Source organism: Suncus etruscus, chromosome 5, assembly GCF_024139225.1.
Source record: "Suncus etruscus isolate mSunEtr1 chromosome 5, mSunEtr1.pri.cur, whole genome shotgun sequence".
In the NCBI taxonomy this organism is placed as follows: domain Eukaryota; kingdom Metazoa; phylum Chordata; class Mammalia; order Eulipotyphla; family Soricidae; genus Suncus; species Suncus etruscus.
This window is the reverse complement of record NC_064852.1, coordinates 10,541,994-10,557,571: the sequence shown is the minus strand read 5'-3', so window position 1 is coordinate 10,557,571 and position 15,578 is coordinate 10,541,994. Positions and strand designations below refer to the sequence as shown.

The following is a 15,578-nucleotide window of genomic DNA, read 5'->3' as shown; positions in this document are numbered from 1 at the left end:
GAGTTCAATCCCATGTATCCCGGATGGTCCTCCGAGCCTGCCAGGAGCAACTTCTGAGTGCAGAGCCAGTAGTCACCCCTGAGACACTGCCAGGTGTGGTCCTAAAACAAAACAAGGATCAGAGCACTTGCCAGAACCCACACTGTATCTCCAGCACTGAATGCTCCCCGAGTACCATCATTGGCTTGAACACTGAGCCATCTGGCCTGGTTTGCTGAGCTTCATGGAGTGAAGACCCTAGGCTTTCTCCCTCAATGATCTAAGATCATAGCTGGCGAACAAGTTGCAGGTAAAGCATGGCCCAGGCTTGCCAGACTAAACTTCCACCAGCCAAAGCCCTGGCCATTTAGTTCATCTACCTGTCCTATTCTGAGTAGCAAAAAAAAAAAAAAAAAAAAGTCTGTGACTCTCAGAAAAGCCCCATGATGATGAGGCCGGAGTGGTGGCACAAGCAGTAGGGTGTTTGCCTCGCATGCAGCTAACCTAGGACGAACAGCGGTTGGATCCCCTGGCGTCCCATATGGTCCCCCCAAGCCAGGAGCGATTTCTTAGCACATAACCAGGAGTAATCCCTGAGTGTCACTGGGTGTGGCCCCAAAAGCAAAACAAACAAACAAACAAACGAAAAACTCCATGATGAAGTTGATGCTTTTCTGTGCCCTCCAACAGAGGCATAAAAAGGTTAGTTACCCATCTGCACCATTTATAAACTCCTGAACCAGAATTTGGCCCCTGGCCTGGATCACTTAGCCATTAGGTTCCTAGCCTCTTGCCGATGTTTATAAATAAAGTTGTGTGTATGGCATCTTTGCTGTGTGCCAAGCCCTGTGCGGTGCCGTCCAGGAGGGCCCCAGATATAAGGGGAGGTTGGTCTCAGCCAGAAGGAGAGTTGGGGTAGGGGTAGGAGTGATGGCTGGACCTTAATAGGCTTAAGTCCATTAGTGGCCGGAGCCAAGCTCTGTTCTTTCTTTGTTCCTTGGCCTTGGGCGAATTTTACCCGCTGGACCTTCGAGGATGCATTCACTGGCTCCAGTCTGCCCCAGCAGGGGTGGACATGTCTCTCCCTACAACCCCCAACAAGACTTTTTGGCAGGGTTCTAGTGACCCCAGGAGCCTCTGTGACTTTTCAGTCATTAGTAATGGGGTAGTGGGGTGCAGGCTGAGATATCTCCAAAAAAGGCTTAAGTGAGGGCGGGGCCCTGGATCTAGGACTAGTTTTCAGGGGAATTGGGGAAAGATACACCCCCATCTGCAAATGTATGTGTTGTTTATCCAATGGGTTCTGAACAAGAACTTGTGCTTTTAGTAAAGATTTTAAGGCCCTCTGCTCAAACTGCTCAAACCAAAGCTGGGGGTGGTGGCTGAGACTTCTATAGAAACAAGGATCCCTCTGGGATTCCCCCTTATCTGTAGATCACACAGTCAGCATGGGGTTGGGGGACACCTTTACAGGACTTGAGGCTCCCTTAGTTAGGCCAGCCCTATATAGAGAGGGTATTGAACCCTATGGGGGACCGTGGCCTTACTACCCTCCTTTCTGAATCACCCTGTCTTGCTTCCCCAGCATGAGTCCCTGTCCTTATTCCCTTACCCCCACCCCTGTGGTACAAATAGTTGCCTAGATGCAGCCACACTCTAGCCAGCCTCTCCTCAAAGTGCTCCCTTCTGTCCTGTGGGGGTGCAGAACCTTCCTCAGAGCACTCAGCAAGCCTCTCCTGCTGTGGCTTCCTCTTGGAGGGAGCCCAGACTCCTGGGTGTCTCCCCGCCTGCCCTCCCTCTTTGGGCTCATGGCTTCCTTTCCGGGGTTTCAGCTCTCAAGTGGGCAAGAGTTTGGGTGTGTCCCCACCTGATGGAGGCCCCACTCCATGCATCTTCTGCTTTTTGGCCTCTGCTCATTTGTTTCCTATGCCCACCCCATCCTTGTCACAGGGACCCCAGAGAGCATTTATAACTACCTTCACAGAGTGGGGAGACTGGATAGGACCCCCTCTTTTGTGGGGCTGCCTGCTAAGGGAAGAGTACCCCTGGGGGAAGATGTCAGGGGAGTGCCTGGCATACCTGCCCCTGGTGGTGGCTCTAGCCCTGGGACCCAGAGGGAAGAGGGGAGAGGGAAAAGGAAAGAGGGAGGAGGGAGGAGGGAAGAAAAGGCATAGGAGGAAAGAAAGGAGGAGAGAGGGAGAGGGAAAAGGAAAGAGGGAGGAGGGATGAGGGAGGAAGAGGCATAGGAGGTGGGAAAGGAGGAGAGAGGGAGAGGGAAAGCGGAGAGGAAAGGGAGGAGAGGAGAGGAGGAGTGAGAGGGGTGGGGACAAAGAGAAGAGATAAGGGGGCGGGGGAGGGGAAGGAGGATGAGGAAGGAGTTGGGAGGAAGGGAAAGATGGTGAGGAGATGGGGAGGTAGGAAAGGAAGAGACAGGAGAAAAAGACAGGAATGGAGAATGGAGAAAGAAGGGATGGAGCACAAACAATAGTCTGAATAGTAAACAGTCCCCCAACATTCACAAATGCCTCCAACTTCCTTCCTGTCTCTTGGGGCTGTGATTCCAGTGTCTTGGAAGTTGCACCCTTACAAACATACACATACACGAGGCCTGGACCCACTGTAACACCTGGGGTCCCAGTGGCCAGATCAAGCTCATGATCAGGGATGTGGGTGGTGTTGGGGTTGGAGCCTGAGTTCAAGTCTCAGTTCTGCTATCTCCCTGAACCCTGAATTGAGCCCAAGTGGTGCTGTGTCTTCATGGAACAGTCCCAGGGACTGAAATGGCAGCTCCTTGGACACTCTGTGCCTCTGTCCTGTCCCCATGAACCTTGGGCTGGAGCTCAGGTGGGTCACTGTCCTGCTGAGGGGTCAAGCCAGGAGTGTCAGGGGAATGGTGGTCCCTAAGGGGAGCATACAGAGTGGGTGTGTCTGTCACAGATGCTTCTAGGGGAGCATACAGAGTGGGTGTGTCTGTCACAGGTGCTTCTGGGAGATGCACTGCTGGTCAGCTGTGGTCACTGCCCATCCACCAGAGTCAGAGAGCACAGCATGGCCCCTAGTTACCTTGCACGTGCCCCTCCCCAGAACTGGCTGCTTGCATGGAGCTGATTTACCTCATTTTTCTCTGCTACCAGACACACACACACACACACACACACACACACACACACACACACACACACACACACACACACACACACATGCTCTCTAGACAACCCAGTAGGACAAGTGGATTCAGTAAACATGATGTCAGTACCCAGGATGTGTAGGGATTCCTCCTACTCTGACCTCCCAGACTGACTTTCTGACCTTCTGGCTCCCCTCTCCAGCAAAAGGTCGTCTCAGGCTCTCAGATCACACAAGAGGGTTCCTGAGATGTCATCTAGCCCAAGATGTAGCCGTACCCTCTCATCTTCTGTTTAAAAAAAAAAAAAACAAGGGCCCGGAGAGATAGCACAGCGGCGTTTGCCTTGCAAGCAGCCGATCCAGACCAAAGGTGGTTGGTTCGAATCCCGGTGTCCCATATGGTTCCCCCATGCCTGCCAGGAGCTATTTCTGAGCAGACAGTCAGGAGTCACCCCTGAGCACCGCCGGGTGTGACCCAAAAACCAAAAATCAAAAAAAAGCAAAAAAAACAAAAACAAACTAACAAACAAAAAACTGTGTAGCAGGTCAGCCCCTGAAGAGGTTGACTGATGGAGGGATGGAGAATGAGGCCCTTTTCTTCCAGCTCGGAGCACGCGTCTGCCACCCTGTCTAGCCCACGGTTCTGAGGAAAACTGAAGATGAGGGCCTGAGAGCCAGGACAGGGGTACTTGCCCTGCATCCTGCCAACTCCCATTCAACTGTCCGACTCTGCATATGGTCCCTTGAGCACCACAGGGTTCTTTTCCAAACACAGAGCAGGAATAGTCTCTTGAGTACTACTGAGTGTGGACCAGAACCCCTTCTTCCTTCACACTCCCCCAAAATAAAACCAACTGAAGAAACTTAACAAGGATTGCTCATCAGCCTGTTTGAATGCCTCTATGCCAAACGTAGATACTGTGTTTGCATTTTTCCATCAGAAGACAACTGAGCCTGGCCACATGGCCCCAGATTAGGACCAAGTAGTGTGAAGGGGCCTTCCCCCTCCCCCTGGTACATCATTGGCCCTCAGATTCTCTGCTACCTGCCCAGGCTTGTCACTGTAGCTCACTCTGGACTGCCATGTCCTCAGCTGGCATCAGGGAACAAGTCACAGCCGAAGGCTGTTGAGATTATTGGGAAGATTGAATTCCATGGAGCAAAGCACCAGCCTGCAGGGAGGTGCTGGGATGATGCTTCTCCACGTGGTGGTCCCCAGTTTCTGGGCATGGAGACACCCCTTTCCCTGTCCTCCTGAACCGAATGACCCCTCCCAACCACCCCAGAAGCTGGGCCCCAATCAGCATCGTTTTTTGCAAAGGAGCAAGACTTCAGGCTCCAGGAGCTACCACTTGGTCCTGCAGTGCCTGAGCCAGGCTTCACATCCCAGCAGCCGCGGCTGTGATTACAGTTATAATTACACTTAGAAGGATAATTATGACTTCAGAGGCAATGAGCTCCCGGTCCCCTGCAGGAGGCCGTGAGGGGGCTGGGTGGTCCCCTGAGATGCCTGCAGAGTGCAAGGAAAGGATTCAATTCCTCCTGCCTGTCTCCATCCGCCTTCCGCAGAGAGGGTCACTGGGGTTCAGAGACGGCGCCCCAGGGGCAGAGGAGCCTTGCAGGGCTCTAGTGCAGAGAAGCCAGAAAGAAGTCTAGGGGTCCCCCTGGAGCTGGCCACAAGTCAGAGCCACAACAACTTTTCACCTCGTTTCTCCTCCCTGCTTAGCCCTTTTGGGGAGGGCAGAGATTGCCCATGCTCAGGGGTGTCAAGGCCATCTGCCTGGCCCATGGTATACGCCCGACCCTGCTGACAAGGACCCCCTCCCCATGGTGGAAGGAAGAAACCATTTCCCAGCAGCACATAGTCTTGGGGTGGCAGGCACGGGAGTGGTCCCCGGACCTATTGTGTGGGCCCGATAAAGCGCGGAAGCTGAGGTCAGAATGAGAGGAAGCCCAGAGCTTGGCCCTTTCCCACGGGTGGGGGCCCCAGGCTGCTATGACCCCGGCCTGCGTGTGCCGAAATGTGACAGGGACACCACTGGCCACGTGGGGAGCACGGGCAGCCCATAGAGACTGAGGGTGCCTCGGGTCACCTGGGACTTGACCCTGGTGAATTAGCAACTGCCTCATGCCTGTGGCAAAGCTGAAGAGAAGGAAGGCTAAGTGGGATGAAGGCCTCTCTCTCCCCCTCCTGGATTGTGTTATGTCTGCATCCATGCACAGCCTGAGGGAGCGGCCAGGAACATGTGTATGGCTCACCTTGATGAACTGAAGCCTGTGATGGAGAAGCCCTATTTGGGACTCAGACAAACCTATCCCAGCTGTGCTTAAATGTTGAGTGTCCTTGAGCTCGGGACTGGTGGAGGTCCCGAGCCACCATGCCCTTCGTGAATTTACTGTGAAGAATAATGATGTAGTTTGTGGCTAATGTTTAATCTTGGATCTTCCTCATAGTATAAGTTTCATATATTATTTGTCTTCAGTCCTTTTCTTCCTTCCTTCCTTCCTGTCTTGCATCCACTAGCCATTCATCTATCTACCCAACTACCCACTAATTCACCCATTCATCTACCTAGCCACTCATCCATCTACCCACTCATCTATCTATCCAATTGTCCATCTACTCACTCACCCAATTCATCCACCACTCCTCTACCCACCTACTCACTAATCTACCTACCTGACTGCCCATCTTCCATCCATCCATCCATCCATCCATCCATCCATCCATCCATCCATCCATCCATCCATCCATCCATCCATCCATCCATCCATTATCAGTCATCCATTTGTCAATCCGTTAGCTATTGGCTCCCCCTGCTGGCTATATTGGGAATAAGGTCTTTCTGGAGTGAAAGTACATCCTGAGAGGCGTAGCCCTTCTTTGCCTAACAAATAAGAAAACTGAGGCCCAAAGTGCAATTAACAAGGAGTCAGGGTGAAGCCACACTTGATGGACTTCTGCCCTTCCCTGGAGGCCATGCCCACAGCCAGCCTGCTCTGAGTTCCAGCTCTTCTGTCAGCTAAGTGTTCTCTGGTCTTGTGGGGCAAAAGTGTATGTGTATATGTGTGTGTGTGTGTGTGTGTGTGTGTGTGTGTGTGTGTGTGTGTGTGTGTGTGTGTGTGTGTGTGTGTGTCCCTGTGTCTCCTGGAGATAGAAGGACAAGCCCAGGCAGGGGCCTAGAGAGGTGATAGAAGACAGGCGTGTCTGTAGGGAAGGAGAGTGAAGAGCAATAGTGAGGGGCCTCCCCAGGGAGGGGGCACCATTCAGGCAAAGGCAAAGAGGTAGGACCTAGCCACTGCCCAACAGCCCAGGACAGGACATAGTTACCTCAAATCAAGCAGAAATGGTCTCAAAACCCATCCATAACCCCCATCATGTGTTCAACAACTGTTTGTGAAGCTCTTGCGTGAAGGGCCTCCAGAAAGACAGATGTCATGTTGTGGGGAATTCTCAGACAGAAGGAATAGACTCAGAACAAGTCATTTCAGGGCTGAGGGAGAGCTTTAAATGGAAAAGCTTCGACCTGACCATCAGGGAGGGCTTCCAGGACAAGAAGGCTTTGGCATTGCTGACTGAGGGTCTGGGTGCTTGGAAGGGAGAGAGGTGAGAGGAAGAGTATGTACCTGGCCTTCAGTGCAGGGACAGGGTGGAGAAGAGATCCCGAGCCAAAGACCTTGTGGCCAGTTAAACAGAGGGTGCTTCCATCTCAGAGCTCAGAGGACCATTTGGTACCAGGGATGGAACCAGGTCCTACAAAACCCCTGCCTCAGCCCTTGGCACCTTATCCTACCCTTGCCCTGTCCCAGGTTCTGCTTGGGTTCTGACAACTGGAGCCCTTCTACATGATGGGGTATTTCTCCTAAAATTCTCATGGTGGGCAAATGCTCACAGGCCCATCTAAGAATCCAGTTTGTGGTACTGGAGTGATAATACAGTGATAGGGCATTTGCCTTTCACTTAGCAGACTAAGACGGACTGATTTTGATTCCTGGCATCCCATATGGTCCCCTGAGCCTGCCGGGGGCGATTTCTGAGTGTAGAACCAGGAGTAACATCTGAATGCCACTGGGTGTGGCCCAAAAACCAAATAAATAAATAAATAAACAAATAATAATCTAGTTTGCAAACTTCCAGCCAACCTAAGCTCATGGCAAACCCCAGAATTGATAATGACCGGTTAGAGTGATCTGATCTTGACTTTGAAGCTGAGGTCTGGGGTCTCTGGATACCAAGGTGAAGTCCCACCACTGAACTGGTGCCCAGTATAGCTGGTGCCCTCGACTCTGCTCCTCATGTGGTACCAGGAGGACATCCCTTAAGACAGAGGTCTAACCAGGCCAGCTATACCCTGAGGACAGGCATTTCCGAATACTGGCGTGCAGTAGGCTGGCAGGACAAACTCCTGAACCCCTGAATCTCTGCTTCAGCAACCACCACCAGACACCCCTCTCTCCCAACTGCAACCAACACTCCTCCTGCCTTTTCTCCACAGATGAGCGGGCCCGACTCAGTTGGGGATCACGACGAAGCCTCACGGAAGAGGAAGAGCAAAAACCTGTACGTTGGGAAGTTCCCACCCTCCTTCACGAGCCTTCATCCCCCTTTGCTCATGGATCTATCTTTCTTCTCACAGGAGAATGGGGAGAAAAGACACCCCCAGGCCTGAACGAGACAGACCAGCCAAAGCAGGAGGGTGGGACTCAGGGTGTTGGCCCCTGGGATTTGGGGTGGCCAGGGTCTGCCTAAACAGCTGCTCTCCACAACCAGAGCTGGGACCCGCAGGCCACAGGGCATTAGCTTGCCCTGACCCAAGGCACAGAGTGGTTGAGTGACCTCAAAAGGGTCTCTGGGACCCTTGTCCAGATTGTCAAAGCTAACTTTCTTCTGCTGTGCTTGCAGTCTCTGGTTTAGCCAGCAGGGGGTACTGCTGGCCCACCGAGTGTTTCTATCACTGCTTCATCTTTTTCTGGTCCAAGTTAGCAGGAGGAGGGGGCTGGAGAGAGAGTCCATCCAAATGCCTCCTGCAGACTTCATGACCTTGACTTTGGCTGGGCTCCACAATCCTAGAAACTCTTCCTTGTCCCAATTCCTCCGCTTTCTCAGTTTCCTACAACTCCAGCCATTTTCTCTCACACCCTGCAGCTAGGAGCAATCACACCTTTAGTGAAGGTGACACAAACTGAAATAGTACTTGGTGCAGAACCTGGAGTCTAGATTTGGGTGGGTGGAGCCTCCCAAGGGTGAGGACAGGGTGCCAGAAGGGTTGCTGGAACTGCCTGCCCACCCAATTTGGCGGTTCGGAGCCAGAGTTGCCTTTAGATTGCCTCAAGTTCAGTCTTACAAGTTTTATTGAGAATTCTTTGAGTCGCAGTCTCTCTGTCTCTTTCTCTGTCTCTCTCTGTCTCTGTCTCTGTCTCTGTCTCTCTCTCTCTCTCTCTCTCTCTCTCTCTCTCTCACACACACACACACACACACACACACACACACACACACACCAAACAAAATCCCATACTTAATGTATGGGCACTGCCCTATGTGCATAATACTTATATCTTTATTTACGTTTTGGGGCCACACCTGGTGGCGATCAGGGGGTACTCTGGCTCTGAGCTCAGAAATCGCTCCAGGAAGGCTCAGGAGACCATGTGAGTGCCAGGGATTGAATCCAGCCCTGTCCTGGGTTGGCCATGTGCAAAGCAAAAATGCCCTACCTGCTATGCTATTGCTCCAGCCCCAAGATATTTTTTTTTCTATTTCTTACCTATGCTTTGAATTTCTGGGCCACACCCAGCTGTGTTCAGGGCTTACTCTTAGCTCTACACTCGAATCCCTCCTGACAATGCTCAGGTGTCCATATTAGGTGCTGGGGATCGAACCAAGGCCAGTTACGTGCTCTTCCTGCTGTATTATACCCCCAACCCTCTATTTTCTTCTTTCTTTTCTTTTCTTCTTTTCTTTCTTTCTTTCTTCTTCTTTCTTTCTTTTTCTTCTTTCTTTCTTTCTTTCTTTCTTTCTTTCTTTCTTTCTTTCTTTCTCTTTCTTTTCTTTCTTTCTTTCTTTCTTCTTTCTTTCTTTCTTTTCTTTCTTTTCTTTCTTTCTTTCTTTCTCTTCTTTCTTTCTTTCTTTCTTTTCTTTCTTTCTTTTTCTTTCTTTTTCTTCTTTCTTCTTCTTTCTTTCTTTCTTTCTTCTTTCTTTCTTTCTTTTTCTTTTCTTTCTTTCTTTTCTTTCTTTTCTTTCTTTTCTTTCTTTCTTTCTTTCTTTCTTTCTTTCTTTCTTTGCCACACCCATAGCACTCAGAGGTTACTCCTGCTTCTGCACTCAGAAATTGCTCCTGGCAGGCTTGGGGAACCATATGGGATGCCAGAGATCAAACTTGGGTCCATCCCAGGTCGTCCATGTGCAAAGCAAACATCCTATCACTGTGCTATCTCTCTGGCTCTCTATTTCTAATTATAATCTATTCCTTTGTTTATTTATTTATTTATTTTACAAACGAATTAAGCTGAGAAAAAAAATCTACTAATAGTAAGTAAATTTACACCTAGCAAGTCAATGATTGAGCTGGGCTATGAAACCTGGCGGATTGGTTTCTATTTATTTGTGTGTCTTATCTCTCTTTCTGCCTATGTTACTGTGTATTTATCTTCTGCCTCTGTGTAGTCACCAATTTGACCCTCTTGATCTCTATCATCTCTCTATCATCCTATCTGTCTCTTTTCTTTAGAAACTGCTACCATTTTTTGTGGGGGTCACACTTGGCAGTTCTTGAGGGGTGCATAGGATACTATATGGTGTTGGGGGTTGAACCTAGGTATTCCATGTGTAAATCATGTACTTTGAACCATCTCTCTGGCCCACAGAGCCTGTTACTTTCAAGTTTGGCACAGAGATATTTATATTTAAAGAAACACCCTTTGCACAGTGCCACACCCTCCCCAACCTTTGAGACTCAAGGGGATAGCAGAGTGGTTGGATTCTGCACATGTCCAGAGCCTTGATGGAGAGGCCGTATACAAACTGGAACTTAATCAAGCAAGCATCATACATCTCTTGCCCACCCACATGACCGATACCCCAGAAAACTATTTGAAATCCAGCCGTCTTACACACACACACACACACACACACACACACACACACACACACACACACACACACACACACCCCTATGTACTCAGAGAACCTGACTCAGAAGAAACTTGATCTGAGGGAAGGAAGGGAAAGGTGCAGATACTGGGGTCTGGGCTCTCCTTAAAAAAGATGCTTGGAAAAGGCGAAGAAAATTATCTTCTCTTTCCCCTCCTGACCCTCATCTTCCTGGAAACTGCCCCAACACAGGGGCAGATTCTGCCCACACCCCCAACTGCATGTAAGAAAGTTTGGCTTTCAGACAGGCTCCGTGTAAGACGGCCAATGTCACAGAGGGTGCTAAGTGCCAGAGCTGGGGTTCGAACTCCAGGTTCTGTGAATCCAGAGCCTCAACTCTGTCTCCCCGTACCCTTATTTATATAACTGAGCTCACAATCACTTTAGAAATACAGACTTCAGAAACACAAAGGTAGGTCAAAGTATGCCTGTTTCTTGGTTATGTTTTTAAGGAGATAAGTATTAAATTTCACCTTGGTTTCTGCTGCCAGAAGCTAAAGCTTTTCAAAAACAAAAAACAAAATCAGAAAAGTTCTTTGGAAATCCTGTGCAGCTGGGGCCAGAGGAGATTGCATTCTGGAGGTTCACTCCACCCCCTTACCCCCTTAACCCTCCTGGGCACTGCCCAGAGTTGACCACCAAGTATCCAATTGGGGGTATAGGAATAGCCCTGTGAACAACAACCCCTGTTTCTGACCCCAAAACCATAATGACGCTGGTGATAGTATAAAACTGATCATAGAAATAATAGCAATAATAATGTGTCCTTAAAAAAAAAGGCAACAGTGATTTCAGCGCATTGGGACATCCCAGTGACGTGTTTGAAAGTTGCTAAGCCTTGGGGCCTGTGTACACACCAACTGGTGTCCCTAAACTCCCCTAAAGCTTGGGGACACCCCACAAATAAATGCTGGACACCCCACAAATAAATAGTGGAGGAAGAAGGTGCCACTAGAAAGGGGTCCTGGGTCCCCAAGTTCCAGGACACAGGGAACAACAGCAGCCACACCAGCTGCCGCCACCAGCTGGGCTTTGGGCGGAGCAGTCGAGCTAAAATAAGAATTCTTGGCTAAAAATAACGGGTCCAACTTGGTGGGAGGGCCAACCCCATGGCCCGCCTGCCCTCCTGGCAATGTGCAGGCCTGGTGTCTCCTCCTCCTGGGGCGCTGCCATGGGAACGGGGAGGCGGGCTGGGCTGTCGCCTTTGGCTTGGTGCCTCCTCTCAGACACATGCCCCTTTCAGGGCCGCAGCTCTCGGGGTTGGCCAGGAGGGAGCCCCCGCCCCAGAGCCCCAGGGTCCCTCCCATTTCCTGGCTCCTCCTGGAACAGTCCAGGCTCCGCTGGGCCCAGGAGTGCAGTTGTCGGGCTGGGGCTCCTGCAAGCAAGCCAGCCAGCAGGACTTTGTGCAAGCTCCGGGCTGGGAGGTGGCAAAAAGGCCCTGGGCTCGCCCACCCAGACGCAGGCAGTGGGTAGGGACCGGCCGGAGATGCTCCGAAGCATGTACCTGCCACGCCATAGCAACTTGCAGAGGCGACACACCATGAAGGAGTAGGTGCCTGCACCCTTGGGACCCTTGGCAGCCAGCGTGGGGCTGAGGTTGGTTGGGGCTCTGGCTGGGGGGCTCACCGCACCCTCCAACCCTTTCCCCCCTTCTGCCCCTGCAGAGCCAAGGATATGAAGAACAAATTGGGCATCTTCAGGCGAAGGAATGAATCCCCCGGGGCACAGCCAGCCGGCAAGACGGACAAAGTGATGAAGTCGCTCAAGTAAGTGTCCCCAGAACCCTGGAGACCCCCTTGGGCTTAACTCATGGTTCCCTGGGGAGACCAAAGGAAAGGGGTTGGGTGGTTGGGTGCCGGTTCCATAAAGGACTGGAAAGTTTGGTCACAGCTGCCTGCCTGGGTCTGGGAGAATTGAGGGGTGGGGTTCTGGGAAAGGGATATGGAGTGGAATGGGGGTTCACACAGTCAGTGGACAAACCCCCCCCCACCAATGTTCCCTTTTGCTGTCCCCAGGCCCACTTCGGAAGAGGCTCTCAAGTGGGGGGAATCCTTGGAGAAGCTGCTGCTTCATAAGTGTAAGTGGGGACCCGGGTTTGCAGGCTGCTTATGACCCCCTTCCCCATCCACCCCGTCTCTTCTGCTCTCCTGGGCCCGCCAGCTCCTCCCTGCCCGCAAGAACTGGCACTGCCTGTGCCCGCTGCTGGGACCTGCCCAAACCCATAGTCCCAGAATAACAGCCACCGTTTCCACGCACCCCTAGCCTGGGAATCTGCCCCTCTGCCTGGCATTGGGGTGGGGTGGGGACTGAGGTGCCTGCCAGGAGATCCAGTCAAGACTCCAAGACAGCTGGGGTTGCTGAGGTTTTGTCCCCATGCTCCTGGCTTTCAAGAGCACTTCCTCATAGGAAGTTCCCAGCATCTACTCCTGGGGAAGTCCCAGGGACTGGGGATGGGGGGTGAAATTAGGGTCGTGCGATGATCAGAATTGAGAGCCGCATGCAGTTAACCAGGGGGCTTGGGGCTTCTCCCCCCACCCCCCCCAGATGGCTTAGCCGTGTTCCAGGCCTTCCTGCGCACAGAGTTCAGCGAGGAGAACCTGGAATTCTGGCTGGCCTGCGAGGACTTCAAGAAGGTCAAGTCGCAGTCCAAGATGGCAGCCAAGGCCAAGAAGATCTTCGCCGAGTACATCGCCATTCAGGCCTGCAAGGAGGTAGGGAAAGCCCCTCCTCATACTCCTTTCTGCCCCGTATCCAGCTCAGGAAATGCAGAGGGCCTCCACTAGGGGCAGAGAGGAAACAAGTTGAAGGTACAGGAAGTTCTGGATGTGAGGGGCTGGAGAGCCAGTGATGCTGGAGTGAAAGTACTAGCTCCCTACATCAGTTTCCTGGCCCTACATGTGCTCACCCAAACACCACCAGGATTGACCCCTGCCTGTTCCCAGAGCATGGCTTAGTGTGGCTCAAAAACCTACCCCCCCCCCCAAAATAAAAAAACGATTTCTACCTGGGCCCTCTGCTAGGCACATGGCAGATCTCATGCATCAACTTGTTAGAATAACCTGTCAAATAGGCTTGAATATTCTATTTATTTATTTAATGAGGGGACGGCTCTGGTCTCACCTGTGCCCCCCCCCATGGTGCCACATGACCCCCTTAAACAATGTTGCTGCTCTAGGGCCTCCATCCTCCACCCCTAGCACCTTCCTCCTGGCCTGGCAATGCAGGACCCTTTCACTTTCACCAGTGGCCCAATGGCCAAGAATCCTAGGGAGTAGCACTATTTGGGAGCCTGTTCCCTTCCCTTAGAATGAGTCTTGGGGTTTCTGCTCCCACCTGGCTGACTCTTAAGACGTTACCCTTGGAGGGTCTCTGCGTTTCTTGCGTACCTATTAGTAGGGTGTGGGCATCTCTCCCTACATTGAGATCTTCATCATTTTCCTCGACACCAGAGCAATTGCCCCAGCCCCTAGCTGGTGACAGCCCAGGACTGTTTTAAGATAGATCCTGGGTCTAGAAGATGGGCCAGAGTGGATGGGAGGTGAGGGCAGGCTGGGCCCCCCTCACATGCAACCCTAACCACTCCCTGCAGGTGAACCTGGACTCGTACACTCGGGAACACACCAAGGACAACCTGCAGTGTGTCACGCGGAGCTGCTTCGATCTGGCACAGAAGCGCATCTTTGGGCTCATGGAGAAGGACTCGTACCCACGCTTCCTCCGCTCGGACCTCTACCTGGACCTCATTAACCAGAAGAAGATGAGCCCCCCACTCTAGGGGTACCCCGGTCAACTCCACCACATGTACACCAGGCAGCCTGGGCCCCGACCCGGCTGCTCCCTCCCTGACCAGGATGGAGGGGATCAGCCAGTCCCCCCCTCCCCAGAGGCTACTACGTCTACGGACGGACGGATGGACGGATGGATCAACGGATGGACCATTGGAGTCAAGGCCTGGACCAAGAGAGGCCCAGACCACCATCTGCTGGAAGAGAAGCACGGGCCAGCCCCGCAGGTCCCCACTTCCTGGGTACGAGGGGGCCCCAGGGCCCTGGCAGGTCCGGGAGCCTGAACTAGTCAGATCCGGAGCTACTGTTGTCCATTCCGGAGACTTTGATTTGGCGAGTTTCTTCTAGAAACTGGTGACAAGGAAGACCAGGACGATGAGAATGATGACGACGATGAGAAATGACGACAATGATCGTGGCATGATAGCTAGGCTGGGCTCGGGGGTACACAGCTCAGCCCCCCCACCCCCCGGGTCCTGGGTTTTATTTATTTAAACAGTAATAGGATGCTTGGCACAGCGGCCTGTCCTAGGAAAACCTTTTGCCTCATCAACTTTTCAAATCTTCAAGTGCAATATTTTAACGGCCGCCTTGTTAGCGCCACTCCTTGCAAGGACTGATTGGGTTTGACCAGTGGGTCTTGGTGCCCTCCCTCAGCGCTGGACCTACAGACTGATTGACCTCACCCAGAAATCCAGCCTCCCTGGGGGAGGGGGTCCCTCCAGGGGGGTGTGCTCTGGAAAAGCATGGCCCCCCCTCTGACCACACAGCAGCCAAGTTCTGGAACCAACAATAAAAGGCCTGTGTTGCTTGTTCTTGATCCTTTCTCTGTGTCCTGACTCCGGCCAGGGTAGGAGTGGGGTGGTGGTGGGCAGCAGATGGCTTGGCTGGACGGACTCCAATCAGCCTACTCTCCTCTCTCCATCTACCTACCCCCGCCCATCTCCTGGGCTATGAGGGACCTCGAAGGGGGTTTCACTACCTGGCAGGGTGTGGACAGTCTATGATATGGGTCACTTGGCCCATAAACTTAAGTTAGTTGCCCCATTTCTCTGTCCTGCCTCTCTTCAAGATTTCTAGGTGACAGTTTTTTTTTTTTTTTTTTTTTTTTTTTTTGCTTGTTGGATTTGAGGAGAGGGCCACTCTTGCTGGTGCTTGGGGGACCATGCAGGAACTAAGGGCTCAAACTCAGTTCCTACCTTTGAGTCTGCTTCCCAGCCCAGCTCAGGATTTCTAGGGGCACTTTCAGGTGCCACAGAGACAGTTGGGTGGAGGGGGCCTCGGAACAGCAGGAGGAGAGTTGGCAATGAAGTAGGACTCCAGTGTTATGCCTTCACCGGAGATGCAAAGTTATGGGCATCCTTGCCCCAACCCTACATTTTGGGGTGGCTCTGGGTTACTCTTCCAGAGGGGCAAACTTTGGCCAAGTCAGTTCTTTTTTTTTGTTTGTTTGTTTTTTTGGGCCACACCCTGTGATGCTCAGGGGTTACTCCTGGCTATGCGCTCAGAAGTTGCTCCTGGCTTCTTGGGGGACCATA

General features: G+C 52.1%; 1 protein-coding gene across 3 annotated transcripts in view; it reads left to right on the top strand.

Annotated features, from left to right (window-relative positions):
• The window catches only part of RGS3 (regulator of G protein signaling 3), a 140,626-nt gene extending 125,771 nt beyond the window's left edge, over positions 1-14,855 (top strand). For 2 of the 3 annotated variants that reach the window (XM_049774164.1, XM_049774162.1), the window contains 5 exons: positions 7,602-7,666; positions 11,920-12,021; positions 12,271-12,332; positions 12,800-12,966; positions 13,845-14,855. In XM_049774164.1, the coding sequence (XP_049630121.1) occupies positions 7,602-7,666; positions 11,920-12,021; positions 12,271-12,332; positions 12,800-12,966; positions 13,845-14,030 (582 nt within the window). In that variant the 3' untranslated portion in view covers positions 14,031-14,855. Of the gene's footprint in view, positions 1-7,601; positions 7,667-11,645; positions 11,804-11,919; positions 12,022-12,270; positions 12,333-12,799; positions 12,967-13,844 lie in introns of those variants that run through there. The other variant, XM_049774163.1, reaches the window with a different exon arrangement.
• The last annotated feature ends 723 nt before the right edge of the window (positions 14,856-15,578 follow it).